The sequence below is a fragment of the Eptatretus burgeri genome, chromosome 3 (genome assembly GCF_056783735.1).
Source record: "Eptatretus burgeri isolate ZD-2024b chromosome 3, Ebu_testis_v1, whole genome shotgun sequence".
In the NCBI taxonomy this organism is placed as follows: domain Eukaryota; kingdom Metazoa; phylum Chordata; class Myxini; order Myxiniformes; family Myxinidae; genus Eptatretus; species Eptatretus burgeri.
In genome coordinates this window covers 57,568,441-57,590,559 of record NC_140963.1, presented here as the reverse complement: position 1 = coordinate 57,590,559, position 22,119 = coordinate 57,568,441, and the positions used below count along the sequence as shown (strand labels likewise).

The 22,119-nt window shown below is 43.1% G+C and overlaps 1 protein-coding gene across 6 annotated transcripts in view; it reads right to left on the bottom strand.

Annotated features, from left to right (window-relative positions):
• Positions 1-2,127: 2,127 nt before the first annotated feature.
• Positions 2,128-22,119, bottom strand: part of LOC147029977 (pygopus homolog 2-like) — a 41,734-nt gene continuing 21,742 nt past the window's right edge. Inside the window, exons 2-5 of one of the 6 annotated variants that reach the window (XR_015056161.1) lie at positions 16,960-17,036; positions 6,944-10,334; positions 6,473-6,619; positions 2,128-6,272 (exon numbers count right to left, since the gene is read on the bottom strand). Coding sequence is in view for 1 of the 6 variants with exons in the window: in XM_085873554.1 (XP_085729680.1) it covers positions 8,913-10,334; positions 16,960-17,036 (1,499 nt within the window). In the remaining 5 variants the exon portion in view is untranslated. Of the gene's footprint in view, positions 10,335-16,959; positions 17,037-22,119 lie in introns of all 6 variants that reach the window. The other 5 variants (XR_015056162.1, XR_015056158.1, XR_015056157.1 and 2 more) reach the window with 5 other exon arrangements.

Below are 22,119 nucleotides of genomic sequence, written 5' to 3'. Positions count from 1 at the left end.
CAACCTTTCATGGACCGACCACATAGCTAAGCTGGCCTCCAACGCCAGCCACAGATTGGGCGTCCTCCATCGATCCAATTATTTCCTTGCAACATCAGTCTAGAAGGCCTTTGTCCGTAGCTCAAAGGAATCCTGCTTTGCATTATGGATTAGCACCCCAACATCACATCTTTCATGCATTCTGTATAATCTCAAGTTCAGAATTATTCGAATCTCCCATGATGAGGTCAAAGCACAGGATTTGTTACTCCCATTACAGGCAGGTTGATGATCTTTATTTTCCGATATCAGTCCCTCCACCCTCTGTCCTCTGACCCTCCCTATATACTCCAGGATAGACGTGTTCTTCCAGTAACCGTCATCATGCAATAAATGTCCAAAATCCAGGCCGACTGCACACCTCATGTCTCTTATTCCCAGCTCCTCCCATCTTTGGAACCACGTCCAAGGCTGGTCTGTCTGACTTGTTTTCAAAGCAAGAAGTGCACCACCATCTTCCATCATCCCCCATACTGGTCCATGATTGATCTGTATTACCCCCATTAACCTTTCCTAAGTCAACCATTTCACTTGCTAGTTTCAGTGTTTCCTTCCCTTTCTTGTTAATTCATTCCCTTGATGCTTTGTCTTGCTGTCACTTCTACTTCGCTCTTCCAAGAGCCTTGTTCCTGTAAAGAAGAAAAATTAATTCTGCCGAGGCTGAGTACGGTGAGTCCGATGACGTTTATTCCGGATACCTACAATCTATGCCTACATGAAAGACTTTTTGAAATGCCGGCCATATGCTCCATCCAAGCAACATGCAACTTTGTTAAAAAAATAATTATCCACGGGTAGGTGATCCGATGTTGACAGTTGTCAGTCGCTGAAGCAGTTGTGAAGAAAACACATTTAAAGGTGAAAAAGTGAGGGTGGAAGAAATATAAAACGGCTGCCGTTCCACAACATGGTCAAGAATGGTTGTGGACACCCATTACTCAAATGAAAAAAAACTTGAATACTTTCAATGAATAATATTCAACCTTCCCTGTATAGTATTAACCACCAATTCAAATGTAACTTACCGTTGATACAAATAAAGCCTCCGAGTTGATGCTGGTGGCATCCATTTAAGAACAACTGTATGCCAGAAAGATTCCATACATTAGGGAAGGGAAAAGTGTGATGTAGTGCAGTTGAGGCAGTTGGTTGGTGAGGTGTAGAAACCGAAGATTACTGCTTTCATAGGCTTCATATTGTTTTTGAACATTGTTACTTTGCAACTTCTTGAGAAAACTTGTTGGCAACAACTTTGGCATTGTATAACCCCTTCAATATAGATCTCCCAGGGTAGGCTAGTTTCCTGTTCAGTCCTGATTTCCAAGCTGTTCCTAAACATACCTAATGAAGGGAGAGGGAGGGGAAGGAAGCAGGGGGGAGCTGGTTCAAATTCCTCCATGTATTTCCAGCTGAATTTGGGTTTGCACTTTCCTTGCCAGTGTCTGAAGGTCGCAGGCAACACAAACACCCCTCAAATCCAATTTTGTTAACCTTGTATTTATCACAAAAGTTCAGAAATCGAGTTTGCTCTTTCATCCCTCGCCACTTCTTTAATGACCTATTTAATCCCATCTTTTGGGATTGGCTGCCAGAAGTAGATGGACTCCTCTTAAGAAGTGGTTGGCCAGGTTTGATGCTCAATAAGAGCTGGTCTGGCCATGAATTTGGAATTTGTACAGGGTCGTGGCAATAACTCGTGTACTCTGTAAAAGACATCACATGGGATCTTTGAACATTCATCAATTAATGGTAGCAGATGGGACATGAGGTGTGCAGTCCTTGGTTAATGCTCATCTGAGAGATGGAGCACTTGATGCAACACCCTTCATACGAAATCTGACTGTTAGTCGGGGTTTGATTCCAAACCCAACGACAAACTAAGGTAAATGAGCTACCGGTGTATTGTGTATTAAGCCCAAAGTGAAATGGGCTACCTGTTTGACATATTAGCCAAAATGCCAACTTTATCATCATTAATATTAACAAAAGCTTGAAAAAACAAGCTAGTTGTTGGACCTGAAAACATGCTAACCTCACAGGTAAGTGGGCTATGTCAAAGGTAATGAAGAAACTTGTCATTTACAACAGTCATCTCAAAAACTTTTATTACAAAGAACCATGTACAAGTAATGATGGAGTATGAAAACAGTAAAAAAAAATTATAATCTCATTACCACCACAAAACGATATAATTAGACTACTACCCAAACACAGGACACCAAATTGTCTTCCCTAACTGCTAAACAAGATCACATGCTGATGTCAGAGCAACTGCACATGTCCTCGTGTCTGTAGAAATCCACCCAAATTCGAGGAACTTGTGGAATGAGCATAATGTTGTCTCAGCACGATGGCATTGGTGGAAGACCATGAGGACAGCTTCATTGTGCCCAATGTCACCACCTACACATCCATTTGTCATCGTCGGCCATGAGCACCCTTTTTTTTTTTTGCATTCAAGCAAATTTGCGAGATCTACCAGGTAGGCTAAACTAAGCCATCGGGTCCTGCATCATTGACAACTTGGAAGGGACTCAAATGTCCAGATGCTCCTGGAAGAATTCAGGAACGGTCACGCTGAAAGTTCTTTGATGAATAAAGAGTAAATGAAAATAATTCCATGGGTTTGGGTTTTATATTTGAGAGGAAGTCTTCTCAACAATTAAAAGCTTCCGTTTACAGATTCTGCACTGAGTTTTTCATCCAAAATCCAATGCACATCACAGAACCTCGACCCACTGAAGTACATCCAGGCAGTGGCTTTCTCCAACCTGTCATTCTCTTAAATCCACTTGTGTTCAAAGTAACACCAAAACATCAATTTTGCTTCATGTTAGGCCCACAAATGGACTTCATGTGATAGGGGTGAAAAATTGTGCTTCTACAACTGACAGCCAAGCTTCAAACTGATTAATAGCACGCCCATCGCCAAATTGTTCCCCGTGGCAGGAACCAAGTGGGATAGGTGTCCCAGCCAAGGGCACACCACCACTGACTGCCATCTACAAACATCCAAGGCAGTGCACCATCTTATTGTGATCGACCATCTTTAATCTTGATGTGCAACTCAAGCGGCTGCTCGTGTGGACCAAATGTTGGTGGTTGTGTCACTGTGGAAAACCTCATCGCTGAGAAGCATATTCTACCAGTGTTGGAAATTGCAGATAAGCATCATCGATCTGTGATGCTTTAAAAGGAGGTTGGGGCCCAATCAATGGTTATTGCACTCAAACAGACTTCTTGCTTATTCTTAAAACAACCAGAAACTTGATCTTATCCCTGACAACTGGAGGTAGTAACATCACCATCAACATGGAGATGCAGGCACATCCCCGATGCTTGCTGCAGTCGAATAGAGATGGCTCCTGACATGGCAAGATGATGGCCAATCACAACAGCCTGGTCGACATCCCCTTGGACGATTACGTGAAACTTACACAGCTCAAAGACTTGCCAGGATCTTAAAGTTGAGTTCAGCTCCCAGCAAGTAGTATACAAGGCAAACAAAATGGAGAAAAAGGGATAAAGCCCAACCATAGCTAGGAAAATACTTGCACGTTTTTGGGTCAAAAATACACAGTGATTCGCTTATCCCTCCAGCTTTTACCCCAGCAGCTTGGAAAGTACCAGGATGGACTGAGCATGGCTCCCATCCAAAAAACTTGAAACGGCCACAAGAACAAGTGGAAGGGGGTTTTGTAATTTTGCATCAGCTCACGATTCAAACCACAATTTTGATAAGCACAAAAGGAAACCGATGTGCAAAGCCACCGTTGGACGGAAAGTTGTGGAAGGGCCGGCAGTGCCACGAGAGTTTGGCACAAGCTGTGGGTGAAGGCTAAATTCTGCTGATCGGGCGAGTTGGCACATTAAAATTGGTGTACAGCACTTGAGCATGGGTTCATACACGGCAAAAGTAATACAAAGTTAAAAAAAGAAAAACACTCATGCCCTCCAACATATTATTGAGCAAATTTTACACTCCTCGTGGCATTGGTGCCAAAATGTTGAAAGGATGTTTGCTTGACCGTTCAAATACGAGACGATAATTTGTCAAGATTGCTACATATGTACAATTCGGATATTTACAGTCGCAAACGTATGGCTCTGCTGCGAATGAGGCAGAGCGTGAAGTTTTAACTTATTATGGAGGATTTTTCAAAAATAATAATAATAATAATAATAATAATAATAATAATAAACGTGCCACGCACATCACTGAGGATTTCAAAAAAACACCGTTTTTCTCTGTCGACAAAGACGACGACTTTGTACTAAAGTAGCTCGTCGTTTGGCGTGGGGGTGAGTGAAGGGAGAAGGGTGAGCATGCAGAGGAGAAGTGCATTCACGCACCCACTGTAAGTAAGCACATGAACATGATAACGGGGCTTACAATGTCCACACCTGGGCCTACGTCATGTCAGATAGCTTAAGGGGATATAATGGCAGCCAGTTTGACTGGGACTGATCTTACTGCAGCACATGTCAACTGGTCATTCCAAAACACACACGCACACACACACACACACACACACACACACACACACACACACACACACACACACACACACACACCCCTTGTGCAGGTTTCCTAAAAAACTGAGCTACAGGTTGAGGTCTTTTTTTTTTTTCTTAATCACATCATCATAGAAAAGGTAAAGGACTTTCGGTGTTGGTTATAATAGAAATTAAAAAAAAAAGATGCAATGAATCCATTGTTCCAAAAGGTCAAACCAAGTTGCGCATTTTAATGAAAAAAAAGGAAATGTAAAGAAACGAAGAAATCTTTAACTTCCATCTGATTTTGTGCATCATTGAAGTTCGGTCACCCAATGAGCAATAATCCCAAATAGAGTTGATGCTGGTACTCGGACGGGCTCATCTCCCGTACTCGGGACTTGGTTGCATGTGCAAAACCGTTGGACGCATCGATGGAGACCGAGGAAAGAATGACAAACAAAATACAGCCCGACGTGTAATGGGCGAGGGCCAGGCATGCGCGGCACGTGCGCCCAAGGCTCTGCTCTCCGAGGAGCTTGTTGAACACGCGCGCGACCCGATGCAGGCAGTGGCGAGCACGGCTAGACTAAGGCACGGAAAAAAAGGACCTTCCTCAATTTGTAACTCAGTCTCCGGACTGACTTGCTCGCTCGTCAAATACTGAGCACATTCAAATGGGGAAATAAAAATGGCAGAGAAAGTCCGTACGTCCCAAATCTGCCGTTCGTGCTTTCCTTATGCATTATTGGAAAAGGAGTGAACAATTTCCATCACCGGGTTGCAAAGTAATAAAACAAGCCATTGTTACACAACACATCTCCAGCACATGAACGAACTGCAATCAAAAAGGCCCCTCTCCCACTCCTCGAAATCAGTTTGCATTCACTCGACAAATCCGACGTGTGTACCTTTCTGAATCTCATCCCACATCGCCCTCCGTGTGCGATACCTAACTTTGAACGAGCCGACATCTGTCCCACTCACTAACATGGTCGCCGTAAAACAAACATTTTGAGATTCGCTGCAAATTGCTCACAGGTGAGGTACACGTGACTTGGGAGTATAGAGTAGAGTTTCCAAAACCGCAATCATTCTTCAAGCACAGCTGAGGCAACGGGCGTTAAAGTGATGGTGTTTGGCTGGGGTTTGAATAACAAAAACCGCCAAATGCAAAGAAAACAAACGAATGCGTTGCTGCTCGATGTGGTGGCATCTCTGCTGCAAATGTCCTTTGAGGCGGAGCGGATAGCCTGTTTTTCAGGTTTCCGATACTTTGGAACCTCGAATAGAAGCGACGGGAGACGTAGCAATGTGTGGCAAAAATTGATGTGCAATGCCATGAGATGTGCGGTAACAATAAATGATGATTAGAGACCGCACACAAAATACGTGATGGAGTGGCGAGTGTTTCCCGGAGTGTCATAGAGTGTCACGGGGGTGGGAGGGGGACGGGATTAGTGTGTCAGAGCCACAGTCGCGTGACACCGTCTTCGTCTTCATGGGTGCAGCCATCTTGGATATCCCTTCACCACAAGAGGACGTATCAGTTTGGATTTCAGAACAGTGACATCTCTTTTTTTCGGAGGAGCGGCGTCAGGAAAAGCATCATCAGGTGTCGCATGGGGAAGGGACGGCATCAAAATCCTGACCAAGAGAAAGTCTCATGTTTTGTGTCCAGGCCCGAGTACTAAAACTGTTTTATGCTGCAAAGTGCACAAAACTGCAACTTCTTCCTGCCAAGAATGCCGGGGAGCCAAAGTTGTTGAAACAATTTCACTATCGCAATCTCTCACGGTGCCAACAAATTCCTAATGTGCAGTATTCCCAAAAACACACAAACAGCTTTCCGAAAAAAAAAAAAACCCCAACAAAACAAAAACAACATGAGCCAAAATGTATTCCAGTTTGCTCACGAGAAAGACACGGCACTCACGTTCTCATTCGGTGGAACCGATGGCAAATGAGTTACAGCAGATCGATCGCATGTTCTTAATTTCTCCAGGTCACGGCTCCCATGAAAGGAATAAAGGTACACGCCTTGCGTTGCATAACTTGCGACACGGAGGAGAAAACATTGAGGCTGCAAATATTAACGGGCAAAAGGTGTGCAGAATGTATTGTGTAGATCGATTCATTTGCATATATATAAGGTGAGGGTGCAGGAGAGGGACACCAGAGAGAGAGAGAGCGAGAGAGCGAGAGAGCGAGAGAGCGAGAGAGCGAGAGCGAGAGCGAGAGCGAGAGCGAGAGCGAGAGAGAGAGAGAGAGAGAGAGAGAGAGAGAGAGAGAGAGAGAGAGAGAGAGAGAGAGAGAGAGAGAGAGAGAGAGAGAGAGAGAGAGAGAGAGAGAGAGACGCCCGTTGTCTAACAGAAGAAAAAGATGTCGCACACGTGTTGTTTCGAACCTGCGGAACGTTTTCCATTTGTTCAGCCACATGAGCACCATTTGAAGCGCCGTCTCGTATCCAGATTTTCCAGGTTTTCCCCAAAACCTCAACGACCTATAAAATACAAACCTACACATCTCGTCAGATTCGATGGTCGCAAGCATTGGATCCTTCAAAATAAAACCCCAAGCGACGTAAAGCACGGGCGGAATGTCACCGTGGCCCCCTCGGTTATGGTCACCAATAATTTAGAAATGGAGACCAAAAAAAAAAAAAAAAAAAATCAAAAAAAATCTCCTCATTTCAAACCTTGGAGCAACAATTTTAATAATAACAGGTAACCATGGAGGATCAAATTCCGTGTATGTGGGGCCATGAGTGCGATTCACATTTTCGGTTTACTGTTGCTTCTATCCTCGTCGGCGCAGCTCACCACAATCATCAAGACTCAAACATCCAAGGAGAGCGGGAAAGGGAACAAAAACACCGTCAAGAGCAAAGCAAAGCAAAGTGTGTGCCGTTCAAAATGAAATCAACACCGCAAATAATAATCAATGGGGGACCGTTGATGGATATAAATATCTTTAAACAAAGAAGAAAATGACCAAACTGCACTTCAAGTATCATCACTCTCCATTTGTGCTTTTGTTCCCCAATAACATAGCGATTACTCACTGCAACAATGTAAAATCCACACGTCGTTACGAATACCATCTCATATCGTCATTCATCATCAACTGTTGTGGGAAAGGCGACAGCGGGGAGGGGGCAAATTGTGACTGTAAGGACAAAGCATGTGCTTTGGATATCCAGCACATTGTTGGGGGGAGGAGGAGGAGGAGGAGGGGTGGTGGGAACAAACAAATTTGCATCACACGAACGAGGAGGAGACGAGGTGGGATCAACAGAATGCACACCGACACGCTCTGCATGGAACGCAATGGCCATGGCAATTTTGGATGATGTTTTCCATTTATAGAGTTCATGACGAACCATTTCAACTTTGTCTGGTGGACGCTGCGGCTGCAACATGGAAATGAGGGGTGGAATAAATTGTTTGGGGGAGGTTACCGCCATTCCAAAATAAACGGACAAAACATTAGCGAGCATTCACATCCGGTCATGCCAATGGATGGTCTCAACCATGGTTATGGAAGAGCAAAGAACCAGCTGTTCAGGACAGACCGCAAAATCCAAAGCATGAACAAAAAGCGAGGTGGACCTTTTGTCAAGTTGTACCGCACCGAGTGTAGCTCTCGGTTTGGAACTGCATTTGGAGGTGCTCGACCCGACACGGGCCATGGCCTCAATTACAGTTAAGGAAGAACAAAGAGCCAGCTGTTCAGGACAGACCGCAAAAGCTGAAGCATTATCAATAGGCAAAGTGGATCTTTTGTCACGCCGTGCCATAATCGTGCGTACCTCTTCCTTTTGAGCTGCGTTTGGAGGTGTTCGACCCCCAACGAGCCCACGGTGCCCCAATTTGGATTCCATCAATTTTAATGTACTATTTTATAGAAATCTCGTCTTCGTCAAACATTCCATTTCAGTTATATACAGGAGACCTGGAAGCCATTCTGTACATCTTTCCTTGCACCGAGTTTACATGCAGACACCACAAAATTGCTGTAATTTCACGATCCGTTCACTCCGCGTATTCCGACTCCCCGACATACACCCCACTTCTCTCCCTATCAACCAAACCCCAACCCCTCTTGTGGGGGCATGTTGCAAAATATTACATTGTGCTTGAAGTTGGTGCTACAGGATTCAGAACATTAGGTCAATGGACTCGTTGGAAGGCAAACAGCCATTGTCCAATGAGTTGCAACGACAAACACGTAATAAAAGCACAAATGAAAAATGAATACAATTTAAATACAAAAGAAAATTGGAGTTCAACACATCGGTTTCAAGGCTGGCTTAAGGAGATGTCACCTTTTTTGCGAGGGGGCAAGCAACAGGAGAGCAATCGTAAACGACGCATTTAATCGGCGTTGGCTGCAGGAGAAGGCTGTGCTCCCGAGGTTGGCGTCAGCCTGTGCTGTCCTGCATCAGACCCGACTAGGCATGCATCGCAGGCCCAGACAGCAGAATCCTCGCCCATCAGAAGCTTGTATGCCAGTTCGGTGAGGCCCGCACACTTGCGGTGAAACCATCGATGGCATGCAGCCTCGCAAGGCAAAGCCTCTTGTCCATCTACCACTTCTTGCAGGCACAGACTGCAGGACATTGGACCAGATGTACTGAGGCCTTGCCCAGGACCTTGACTACCGCTTGTGCCTCCGGTTCCACTGTTCCCATCGTTACTGCCATTCCCAGTGCCTCCTGTGCCGGCAGGAGCCCCGGCATCGTGTGTGCCATTGTTACTTTGACCAGAGTTGACAGTCTGGTTGGAGTTATGTGCCTGTGCGCCTCCAGGACTTGACGACTCACCTGTGGGGCCAAATACATTGTTGCTATCTTGAGCTTTCATGCTACTTCCTCCACCCTGCCCAAAACCTTTACTGTTCTGGCTCAAGACAATTGGCGTTGGTGGTTGATGATTCACACTAGGATTGGGACTCTGGCTGTTTAGGCTCATTCCAGGAGGACCAGACTTTGTACCAGTTGGCCCAGGGCTCTGTACCATTGGCTGGCTGCTACCTAAGCCATTGTTTAGTCTCATCCCATGACCCAGAAGCTGACCCATAGTTGGGCTGGGGCTTTGACTCATTGAAACAGAACTCAAGCCTTGACCAAAGCTTTGGCCACCCATATGGTTGAGACCTTGTCCATTACCCTGTGGCAAACCCTGGCCTGGCATACCACCTCCAGGGCCTGGCCCCATAGCTGGGTGACCCCCAGGTACCAGGCCTTGTACAAAGTTCATACCTGGTGCTGGCATCGAGACAAACACCGGCGCTCCGGGCGTGCCTCCACTGCCACTTCCAGGTGGCACACATCCCTGTGTAAATGCCGGGTTTGGCCCCGATGTAAAATTTTGGTTCCCTGTCGGGTGGGGAATGGGCCCGTGAGGGGGGCTGAAGCTGCCACCACCCCGATGAAACACAGGAGGGCCACGGGGACCGTATGGCATGGCCGCAGGATTACCATAAGCCCCAGGACCAGGGACACTGCCCTGAGGAAAGCCCATGCCAACGTAGCCTGGAGGGAAGGGCGGCTGCGGTCCAGGTAGGTGATGTGGTGAAGGACCGCTGTATGGTACCCCACTGTAGGGCATGCGTGGCGGCAAAGCACCTGGCATGCGAAAGTATGAGCCAGGTGGCTGAAGAGCACCACGTGCTGCCACAAAACCCGGCAAACACACCTTGGTTGGTACAAAGTCATCATCAAATGGGTTTGAAGCGACAAGGTGGTCAACCATGGGTGTGAGTGGAGGTGCAAATTCGGATAAGGGTGCCGGGCCCTGCAAAGAGGCAAAAGCTACATGTAAAAAGCCAGGGCAATGAGGATTATCATTCAACTAAAGACTCAAATGTGAGGAGGTGCAATTTTACATCCAGAGACGAGTATAATCAGGAAATATACATAAGCAAATGCATTGGGTCAGAAAGGATATACAGTACATCCACATGTGTGTGTATATATATATATATATATATATATATATATATATATATATATATATATATATATATATATATATATATATATATATATATATATTATATTTACTATATATATATATATATATATATATATATATGTATATATATTAAAAAATATATATGTGTGTGTGTATATATATATATATATATATATATATATATATATATATATATATATATATATATATATATATATATATATATATATATATATATATATATATATATATATATACATACACATACATGACAGAAGTAAATAGACACATCAAATTTATTAATTTCATCTGTATAAAGCAAGTTTTACTCAGTGATTTGTGCTCACATTCAACTATATAATTGCAGAAACGAGTTCCTTGGTCGTGTATGACAATTAACTATACCTCAAACCCAGGGAGCACTTGACTTTCAAAGAGGACGAATTGTTGACAAATTGGAATGTGGAGCCAGCCAGCATCCGATAGGTCAGAACCTTGGCAATCTGCTTTCTACGGTCAATCCGGTGATTGTGCAATTCATCAGTGAAGGCAAGGAATCCACAGCTTCCAGTTCGAGTCGTTCTGGGCCGTTCAGTTCAAGTCATTCGAGTCGTTCAGAAAGGTGTCTTCGAGCTGTCAAGTGGTCCATTGAGAAACTCCCTGTTGCAAGGCAGCAGATGTTGCAGAGGAAGTCCAAGTTAGCTCAAGAACTGCCATGCGACACCTTCATCAACTGGGTTATAATGGGAGAGCAGCCCGGAGAAAACCTCTCCTTAGACCAGCCAACATTCAAAGGAGGAAGAAGTGGGCGGACGAGATGGCCACCACCAGACCCTTGGCGTTTTGGCAAACTGTCATTTTTTCAGATGAGTCCCAATTTGCTCTATTTTCTGACAGTGGACACGTATGGGTCTGGAGACTTCCCAGTCAAGAGTTCTCTTTGAACCGATTGCACCCAACTGTCAAACACGGTGGTTTTTCAGTGATGGTGTGGGGAGCAATCTGGAGTGCTGGTCGGTCAGAGCTTGTGGAGTGTGTTGGCAACATCAACTTGAGGATATACATTTCTATCCTTGAGGATGGATGTCTCCATCTTCTCCACTGGTCAGATGGTCAAAAACAACACTCTGTTCATGGAAGATGGAGCTCCATGCCACACTCCAAAAAAGACCAATGAATGACAGGACAGAAATGGGATCAAGCGACTTCCATGGCCAAGTCAGTCTCCTGACATGAATCCCATTGAACACATCTGGGCAATATTGGATCGACCTGTGCAGATAAAAATCCAGGAAACCAACATCACGGGCAGAATTCGTCAACTATTTGTGTGAAACCTGGGCAGAAATCCCACAAGAGAAAATTTCGGAACTCATTAGTTCTATGTATGAAAGAGTAAAAGCTTTGAAATCTGTAAATGTGTATGTATGCAAAATGCATATACAAAATACTCATATATGTACTAAAATGGATCAAATGTTCTTCAAATGTTCAAGAAATAAATTCTTTAAAAATCATGGTGTCTATTTACTTCCGTCATGTCTCTGCATGTGTGTCTGTATATATATATATATATATATATATATATATATATATATATATATATATATATATATATATATATATATATATATATATATATATATATATATATATATTTAATTTTTTTTTCATGAGCCGTGAGCATAACAGTTCTAACGCACATCTTCCAGAAACACATTCACTTGGGTCGTCTCATTGAATTGCATTCTTCAATTAATTGGAAACGGTACCTGGTGTTGTCATTCTCTCTTTTTATTTGTAAGCATCTTTAATGAAACTGTAATCGTGCATTCGTGGTAAAAAAAACATTTTAAACTTTAAAAACTTTCCCCTTTGAACCAGGAACCGCCGCAAACTGATAACGTTATCCCCCTTGTCTCCGTTGTAACAACAACAAAACACACATGGATTTTTCCCCGACACTCGCAGATTTTACCCCGGCACATGTGGATTTTCATCTATTTCCACAGCATTTTCCTGCATTTTCACGAGATTTTCCCCGCTATTCGTGGATTTTTCACGGGTTGGGAAATCATAGGAACCTATCCCCCCATTTCCCATTGAAACAACACCCCCAAATACGCGGTTTCAACATGCGCAGGGTTTTCCCGGAACGTATCCCCCGCAAATATTGGGGTCCTGGTGTTTACATTATATATATATATATATATATATATATATATATATATATATATATATATATATATATATATATATATATATATATATATATATATACATAAATATACTAATAAATGTCAGTGTGTGTGTGTGTGTGTGTGTGTGTGTGTGTGTGTGTGTGTGTGTGTGTGTGTGTGTGTGTGTGTGTGTGTGTGCATGCCTCTCCTCAATAACTCCAAAACTATAAAACCTAGCAGCTTGAAACGCTGCATGTATACTAAGAAAACTCCAAGGAAGTGCAACAGTGAAAATTGGATGTTTGGGTATATTAAAACACCTCTTTTGAAGATAATTTACAGCCTTATTTAATTATATCCTTCATCAGGTGCATCCTCGGTCACCACTCTCTATGGGGTCTCAAGGCGTATCCTCGGTAACCTTGCGAGGATCTGAAGCCGCCATGTTTTTTGGCCTGCCTGCCTTGACTTGAAACAGGCCGCAACGATTTAACGGTAAAGTGTTTTTTTTTCTTCACTTTCCTCACTCATATTATCGAACGCCTGTTCATCATAGCTACAAATCGCTGGGTACATTACAATGCTTATAAACGCCTGGAGACGTCAGTGTTCGTTGCTTTATTTTATTTCCACACATACAATCACCAAGAGTATCTTTTAAACTAAGGACAATTACAAAATTTAAGCTCCAGAATCGAACTTGCAAGCAGTTTTGACTCCTAGAAAAGTCTTCATTTGTTCAATTCAGGAGGTGTATTGTGAATCTACTCCAGGAGGTGTATGTTTGATATGACTGTTCGGTAATTGCCAATTGCGTGCCAAAGGAGCCGTTTCATATCAACCGTTTCGTTGGAGTGCTTAAGCCAGCGCTCCACAATATTCTTACTGTCACTGAATACTGTATATAGATCGATTTGAACAAAATTCAGGGCTACTCGCCTGCGTTCACGTGTTGTTCTGCGGTGCAACAGGTGGTGGCTGCCTCACTGAAAATGTGAAATTTTATTTTCCACGACATTTCCCGTTTTTGTTCTTCCATTGCATGACCCGTCACTTCGGCATAGATAAATACAAATAAAAACTGGAAGGGTACCCGGTAGAGTGCATACCTCTGCCACGTAATGCCTGATCCACGAGAACATATTGGGCCCAATACATTTTTGAAATATCATGCGAAACAGTATTATATCGTTTTTGGCCCGATCTCTCAATGGTGAAGAATTAACTTTAAAAATTAAATAATTATTGTATCCAGATCCGGATTCAGATGTTCACCAAAATCGAATCAATTCGTCCTTGTCGCACAACCAACATGTTCACCAAGTTTCATCCGAATCAGTCAACAACTTTTTGAGAGATCATGCTATATATCGTTTTTGGCCCAATCTCTCAATGGCACGTCACTCACACTTGAAACAAAATGTTGCAAAATATTAGCTGTAATATTATACCATTTAATGCTTTAAGATTCTTCTGGGTCACCCTCTCAATAAACCTAACTGTTGTGTTTACGATTTTGGCACTAGCCGCCAAGGATGTTGTACACAATCGGCTTGGAGAGGTTTAATGTGATGTTAATGTTTCCCCATCAGGCACCCAAAACCCATGCTTTGATGGGTAAATCAGGGCATATCCTTCGGCTACATCTTGACTATAACTAAGATCCAATACCTGCAGCATACCTTTATAAAGCACATGCTACTTGCAGTGTGGGAAAATTTCCATTATATGCTGCTTTGGAGAATCCATTTCAAGTTTGGTTGTGCCTTTATATTACCCTACACGAAGCAAAAAGTGGGGTTAAGCAATTGGTTTATGTCTGTCCGTCTGTCTGTCCACAAATGTCAGTTTATGATTTTGGAACTTATTTAAAATGAATGTTATATTTTGAACACGAATCAGAACATGGAAGACAAATCTGCCATTTAACAGTACTTTGTCTGAATTTGTCCCGAAAGAAGCCCACTTTAACATCCATCCGAGAGATGGCACACACGTTAATGAATCACCCTGCCTGTGAAACACTGGGATGATAGTTTATAGCTGGGTTAGAATTCGAACCCAAGTTAGACAACTTAGAGCGAGCGTGCGTACCTCTCGGCTAGCCTGCCGTGATGGGGCAATTTGTTGCTTTGTTACAACTGAAAACGTTTTATACTCATAGTAATCATCTAATTTATTTTGCCTTCCCAATTGAAGCTTGAAGAGAGCGCGCAAAGTGGCTTAATCAAACACGACGATGGAACGCTTGAAGAAACTTTTAAATGATCTCTGCCGAAGTCGTATATGGGTGTTATAATGATGGGTCGTAAAATGAAGGAAGATCGTACAAAAGGGGGAAATGTGGTGTAAAATAAAATTGCACTTTTTCAGTGTGCCAGCCACTACTCGACACACTGCATGATAACATGGGGCCAAATGCAGGTGAGTGGCCTTTGAACTTTGTTCAAGTCAATTGATATACAGTATTCAGTGATAGTGCAAATATTGTAGAGCATTCACCAAGTGGCTTAAGCCCTCAAGGAAGCACTCCAACAAAACGGTTGATAAGGAATGGCTGGCTTGGCAAGCAATTAGCGATCGCCAATCTGCCATATTAAACACCTCCCGGAGATGCCCGAAATATCAAACTGTGTCCAAATTAGACAAATGAACTTTTTTAGCAGTCGGAACTGGAGCTATGTTCAATTCTGGAGCTGAAATTTTGTAATTCAGCTTAGTTTAGGAGATTCAAGAGGTAATGGCATGTACGGAAATGAAATAAATAAAGCCATGAATGCTGACATCTCCTGGTGTTTATAAGCATTGCAATGTACCCAGCAAGTCGTAGGTATAATGATCAAGCATTTGATAATATGAGTGAGGAAAGTGGAGAAAAAAACTTAATTATTTAGAAATCGTTGCAGCTTCTTCCAAGTCAAGGCACTGTTGAGCATGCCAAAGAAAAGAGAAAAAAAAGCGGCCAATCAAGACCCCATCAAGGGAGAGGGTCTGAGTATGTGCATAATGAAGGATATAATTAAATAAGGCCGTTAATTATCTTCAAAAGGGGTGTTTAAATTAACCCAAAGACCCAATTTTCACTCTTGCACTCTCTTGGAGTTCCCTAAGCATGCATGCAAAGTTTCAGGTCACTAGGTTTCAGATACGTGTTTCTCAATTGTGATTTTTCATTGCACTGTGTTGTTGCCCACATGTTCAACAATGTTAAATTAGTCTCACTAGCATGCATGTTTGTTACAGATACGTCCATACTGATTGCTGCTGGGGATAAACCTACACTGAAATGTTATAAATCTACGACACAGAATTGCTCTGAACACTTATGTAAGAAATGAGTGAACTCCCCCAACTCCCTAAAATACTCCCACAACTCGCACAAATCCAAAATCACAAGACGTTCGGAGAGGAAGTTCTGTTTGGGGTGTTTTTACCCATAAACATACTTTTAAAAGAAAATTTAATCAATGTCTGAGATGTACTATGGAACTTTTGGTAAGTTAGACAAGTGTGATATATTTAATTAATATCGGTATTTAAATTTATGCCTGGTGTTGGCTTAATGGTTCGGGTGGTGGGCTTGCGATCTTTGGATCCTGAGTTCAAATCCCACTTAGCTGTTCAATCAATACCATGTGGGGTTGGCTCTGCCCGTCATCCTTCCGAGGTTGGCAAAATGAGTGCTAGCATGCTGGTATACTGTGTCGGAGTGACTACTTGTCTAGGATTGTGCCCAATACCCAAGGAGACTGCTTAGGTAGCACCAACGCTCTGCACAGATTATGGTTCTGATGGATGGATGGATGGATGGTATTTAAATTTGGTTTTGAGTCCAACCATAATAATCTACACTTAATCCAACTACAAGTTTTCCATCGTTTTGATATAAGCACAAGCAATCAATTTTATCAAAAAACCATATGTCAGGTATTTATTTTAATCAATTTCATATCGCGTTCACCAACTGGAGTCACGGCTATGTACAAAATGTAATGTTTCTTCACATACTTAGAAAAAGTTCTCCCTGATCATTTTTTTCAAAGCAATAAACTGCTTCATTCATTGCAAGTCAATCTTTCAATCATTCCTGCATCAAATGCTATTCAACAACATAGATAGGGTTTAAAGAAATAAAACTCAAAGACTCCATCATTTATAGTGTGGGAGGCCCCATTTGTTTTCCCAATGTCACTGAAACTACCGTTTATGCATGGAACACCGAATAATTCCATTTTCCACTGTGGGAGACGCTGTGGGTTATTTACCTGTGCACTGGATCGGCGCTTCTTCTTTTCAGGACTCGCCGTCGCCCCATACAAGTCTTTGCCATCTGGGTCTCCATCTGCCGAGAGTGAACACAGCGAAGATTATGGCACAGTGATCACCAAAGGGGGGGGGGGTTAAATGCAGCGATAGTTTCAAACAGAAATACTATGAGCTAGTGAAAAACTACTGCAAACAAGTAGATGGTCCCCTCCCCAACAAGTAGCCTACTGCATCTAATGCAAACCAGATGAGGGAATGTGTCCTTCGATCTATTCTTCAAGTACAAACTTTTTTTTCTTTTTCTTTTTCTTGCTGCTCCAACATGTTACTGGAGAAAAGCACCGAATCACTAAAAGCTGCTGGAACAAAATTCTGAATGGGCACACCTCAGGAATGCACCAGACTCAAATTATAATCGTGAGTTGCATCCCACAATACAAGCAACTTCACAACTCGGAGCATACGTTTGCACACGCACACGCCCAGCAAAGACATTATGGAAAATGTCACAGAAGTACAAACTTCTTCCATCAACCACGAGGTAATGATACGACATGGTCTTTGGTCATCTCACCTTTAGAACAGGTAATACATTTCAGATCATTTGCTTCAAAATGGTGAAAAGACAGCAGGGAAAGCAGTGCAAATAAAAATAAATAATTGTAAACACATCCAATGCGTTTGCAAAAATTAAATAAATCGGTTTAAAAAAATCAAACTGGAAGGCAACCCTCTGGCAGAAAGCCACGGTCAACGCAAGTCCAAGTGGTTCGACAACATTCCTCAGTCAGATTGATTCCTAATGGTCATAGGTACTAAATGCAAGAAAAGAATAATCATACACTTGTATTTTGGTGGTTAATAAAGTCAGGCACGTGTATGAAAAGGACTATAAAAGAACACAAAAGAGCATAATAAATAACAGCATAAACAACAGTTGAAGATGTAAACGACCTCCTGACCTCCCTCGCACACCACAACCTTCATCCATCAGGCTAATTTCTGACACCCAAGGGTCAAGTTAAAAGGGAACAGATCGATCACGTGTCAAAGCTTTCCGCTGCCCTGGTCATCACATCCATGCTTTACTAGAACCGTTTCTCAAACGACTAATGACCTCGCCTGTTCAGTGCTCGCATCTGAACCCATAGTTTATGATGCTTGGGTCAAAGAGTTCAAATCTTATACTCCAGACTGTGTTGATTTACACATTGTCTACTAATGTCCTTGCGATTTGTGCAAATGTACACCAACGTCTCATGTTTTTGTCCTGCGTTTGATGGATGTGCAACCTGCACTGTGAGCCTTACAATCTTAGATCAATCCTTTAACAGAAATATATATAAACATATATACATACATGTATGTATATATATATATATATATATATATATATATTGTTACGAATTTGGAATTTGATCGCACTCAACATTCAGGTTCCTTTAGCTCAGATATGTCGATAAGTGCATTTTCTATAGATAGTTCACCTTCCATTGTTTAATGTGCAGAAATCGATTAGATGCGCTGTAATTTAATTTAATAGTTAGTGAGCGATCACAACACAAAGGAAGACGCCCCTCCCCCTCTTCTGTGAAGAGGAAGAAGAGCCCTCCCTTCCTGAATCACGTGATGTAAACAACTCCCTCCCACCCGTGGTTGAGCGGGGGATGGAGCATGAGGACATGAGTCACGCCGGCAGCGGGGGAGGGGGCCGATAGGAATAAAAAAGGGACACTCTGCTTGGCTGGGGTTGGTTCTGGGGTCTTGTTGGGGGGGTTCTTGGTTCTTGTTGGAGAGTTGTTCATCGGAGGAGTTAATTCGGGTTGTCGTGGTTCTTCTTCAGCCTGGTGGTCGAGGAGTGTCGGCCTGGTTCAAGAGTGCTCGAGCTGGTTCGAGCCTGTTGCTCTGCTTCATGGCCTGGTTCGGCTGGCTCTTATTGGCTCGTGGAGCTCTTTGTTCTCCGGCTTGGTTCCCGGCTTGGTGCGACTCCTTGGCCTCATCTTGGAGGTGGTTCCTCGAGGAAGCGACGCGTCGACAGGAAGGATCGGCGCCTCGTCTCACCAGCACGTGTTCGGAAGCGCGAGAGGATTCGCTGGAGCTCGGGAAGGATCGCGGCTCACGGCGATTGGATCCAGCTCGCTCTCGCTGGAGCCCGGGTCCGAACAGCTTGAAGACCACACGGGGTGGAGAGGTTTGAGATAGGTTCTGGGTTTCAGCTCATCTGTCCTCTGAGTTGAAGTCCGTAGTAAAGGCATCAGCCACCATTTCTTGGGTGTGTGTGTGCGTACGTGTGTCCGTGGGCCCCTCTAACAAGTAGGAAACTGTTAAGTGCTTTGTGTGCTGTAAATGATTGCATTGCATTTCGTATAGTCGGTATAATTCTGCTCTTACGTGCTTCCCTAGTTCCCCATTATTATTAATAAATACCCCAATTGTTAAATGTTTTCAGGTCGTCGCTTCAATTCTTTCATTGACTGAGCATTTCGTGTGTTGGTAGTTAGAAAGCCGTTGGTTTGCCGTAAAAGGGGGACATTCGGACTGACGGTTCTCGGTGATTAAGCCGCTCGGAATCGCACACGGGACAGGCTCGCTTAAGTGGCTTGTTTCGTACGAGTTACGTCGAGGGTGTGGAGGCTCGGTGGATCGCCACGTGGTCGCTAGGTATTTTGAAGAATTGGCAAATAACCCTGTACCACATGGTGGAAAAATTGAACCTTCACGGTTCTTGCACAAGGACTCGTCGGCTTCGGAGTTATCCGGGCGGTGATCTATATTCCGGGCGATCGGTCGGGCCGACTCGACTTGCGGCTCCGTCAGAGCGGTCGGCTTGCGGACGACGCACCGGACCGTAACTATAACTATATATATATATATATATATATATATATATATATATATATATATATATATATTCAAAACATGAGTGTGACAAACACTACGCTGATCCCCATTGGACACACTGGTGTGGAATGTGTCCAATGTGGATCGGCGGAGTGTTCGTCACACTCCTGATGTTTCAATTTTCCTGCTGGTCACATCACGTTCCTTCTGGTTGAATGGTTTGCATTCGCAGGAACAATTGTCTGGGCGGCAGACGGATAGGTGTACTGTGCGGATTATGCGGTTTTACCACGTGAGACATAATCCATGGCGATGCTCACCATAACAGTCAGACGGTGCGTCTGATGTGTGTGTGTGTGTGTGTATGTGTGTGTGTGCAAGCGTGCACACACACACACACACACACACACACACACACACACACACACACACACACACACACACACGCAAGTAAGTAAGTTTCATCAAAATAAAATTAAATGGTTCAACACAAAACAAGTGACAAACTCAAGACGTTGCTCAAATCATGAACTGTATGTCATGAGAGTGCAACAACACCTAAATGTTTGCGTTTTCCCCATGATGCAATGCTTTTCCAAAAACAAAACTGATTTCATTGAAACCCCCATATCATAATCTACAACTGTCGTTCAAAGATAAAAATCTGCAGCGTGAAAGCTACAAGGAAATACATTTATTACATACACACAATGTTTTCGGATCGAGAGAAGACAACTGGAAAAGAATGGAGGATAGGAGTGTGTGAGAAGTGAGAAGAGTGGGGAGAGAAGGAAAATAAAGATTGAAGATTGGAATGAGGGATGGGGATGGGGAAGGTGTGGGAGGAGAGGATGGGGGGTGTGAGGGGAGTGCCATGAAATTGAAGAAGGGATGGGGCAGGGAAGTTTTGCTATTTCTGGATACAGGATGAACAGGTTGTCCCAAGTCGAAATTAAGAAATGTAACTGATATATAAATACATATCTGCTCAAAACAAGCAGGCACAGTTTTTGGCTCGGCAGCATAGCTGAGCATCATAAACTTCAGACATAAACGGATAAGTTAAAAAGTAAAACAAGACAGTCTCAATAAATCAACATATCCATGCAAACTCCATCCATACACCTCCTTCCGATTTCAGTCACAATAATCTGTTCCAAAAAATAAAATAAAATCTCACCAAGAAAATGAAAGAGACCCTGCACTTAAAATGTCAGTGACTACATTGAGAGTGTCAACCCTCCCACCCACCCACCACCCACACCCCCAACCATGATGTAATGGTGCAGCACCAGTAAAACATAGCGCAGATGTTGGTTCCTGCTGTAGTTTCCAGCCACTTTCCAGTGGTGGTGGCTGAGTTTCATGTTTTTTTTTTATGGAATAGAAGTCGTGTTTTTAACCCTCACATTATATGCACACTGAAATGAAGAATGGCAAAAGGAAAAAGGTGGATAGGCAAGAGGTAGTAGTCAGGGAAAGGTAAAGAACTCCACACCTGACGACCATCAGGAGGCAGTGGGCAATGGCTGCACGAGTTTGCTAAACTTTATAACAGCACCAGCATCAACGCCGTTTTTGGCTGTTGTATTCAGCAAGCAAAGGTAAGTACAAGAATAATGCAGCTCTCCAGTGAGCAACTAGCATTTCATCTGTAAATCATGAAAGTAAAAATTGAAGAGCTTCAGGTGAGAAACTAAAAAAAAAAATACAACAAAAAAGTGAGTTTTTATTTATTCGTATGCAGCCTATGAATGCTTGGCTGCATCATTTTCTGGGGGCGTGGCTCTGTCAGTGATGCAATGCCCCCTTTTACCAGCAAGCTGGTACTCATTTTGCCGACCTCAGAAGGCTTTAGGCTGAGTCAACCTACCTGGTGTTAATTCAAAGGCAGACAGGAGCTTGAACTCGAGACCCTAAGATCTTAAGCCAGCCAATCTAACTGTTAAGCCAACACTCAACTCGAGAGTGATGATATGAAGCTAATAAAGAATAAGTTGAGAACGAAACAAAAATAAAATACAGTAATAAACTAGAAGGGCACTCGTTAGAGCGTAGACGTCCGCCAGGCAATGCCTGATCCAGTAGAACATATCGTGCACAATAACTTTTTGAGATCTCGTGCTATATATCGTTTTTGGCTCTAACTCTTAATGGTGAAGAATCACTTTATAAGTTAAAAAAAATTATCGGATCTGGATCCGGATCTTCACCAAAATCTAATCAGTTCGTCCTTGTCATACACCCAACCAGCCCACCAAATTTCAGCCGAATCCGTACACAACTTTTTGAGATATCCTGCTCACAAACAAACAAAC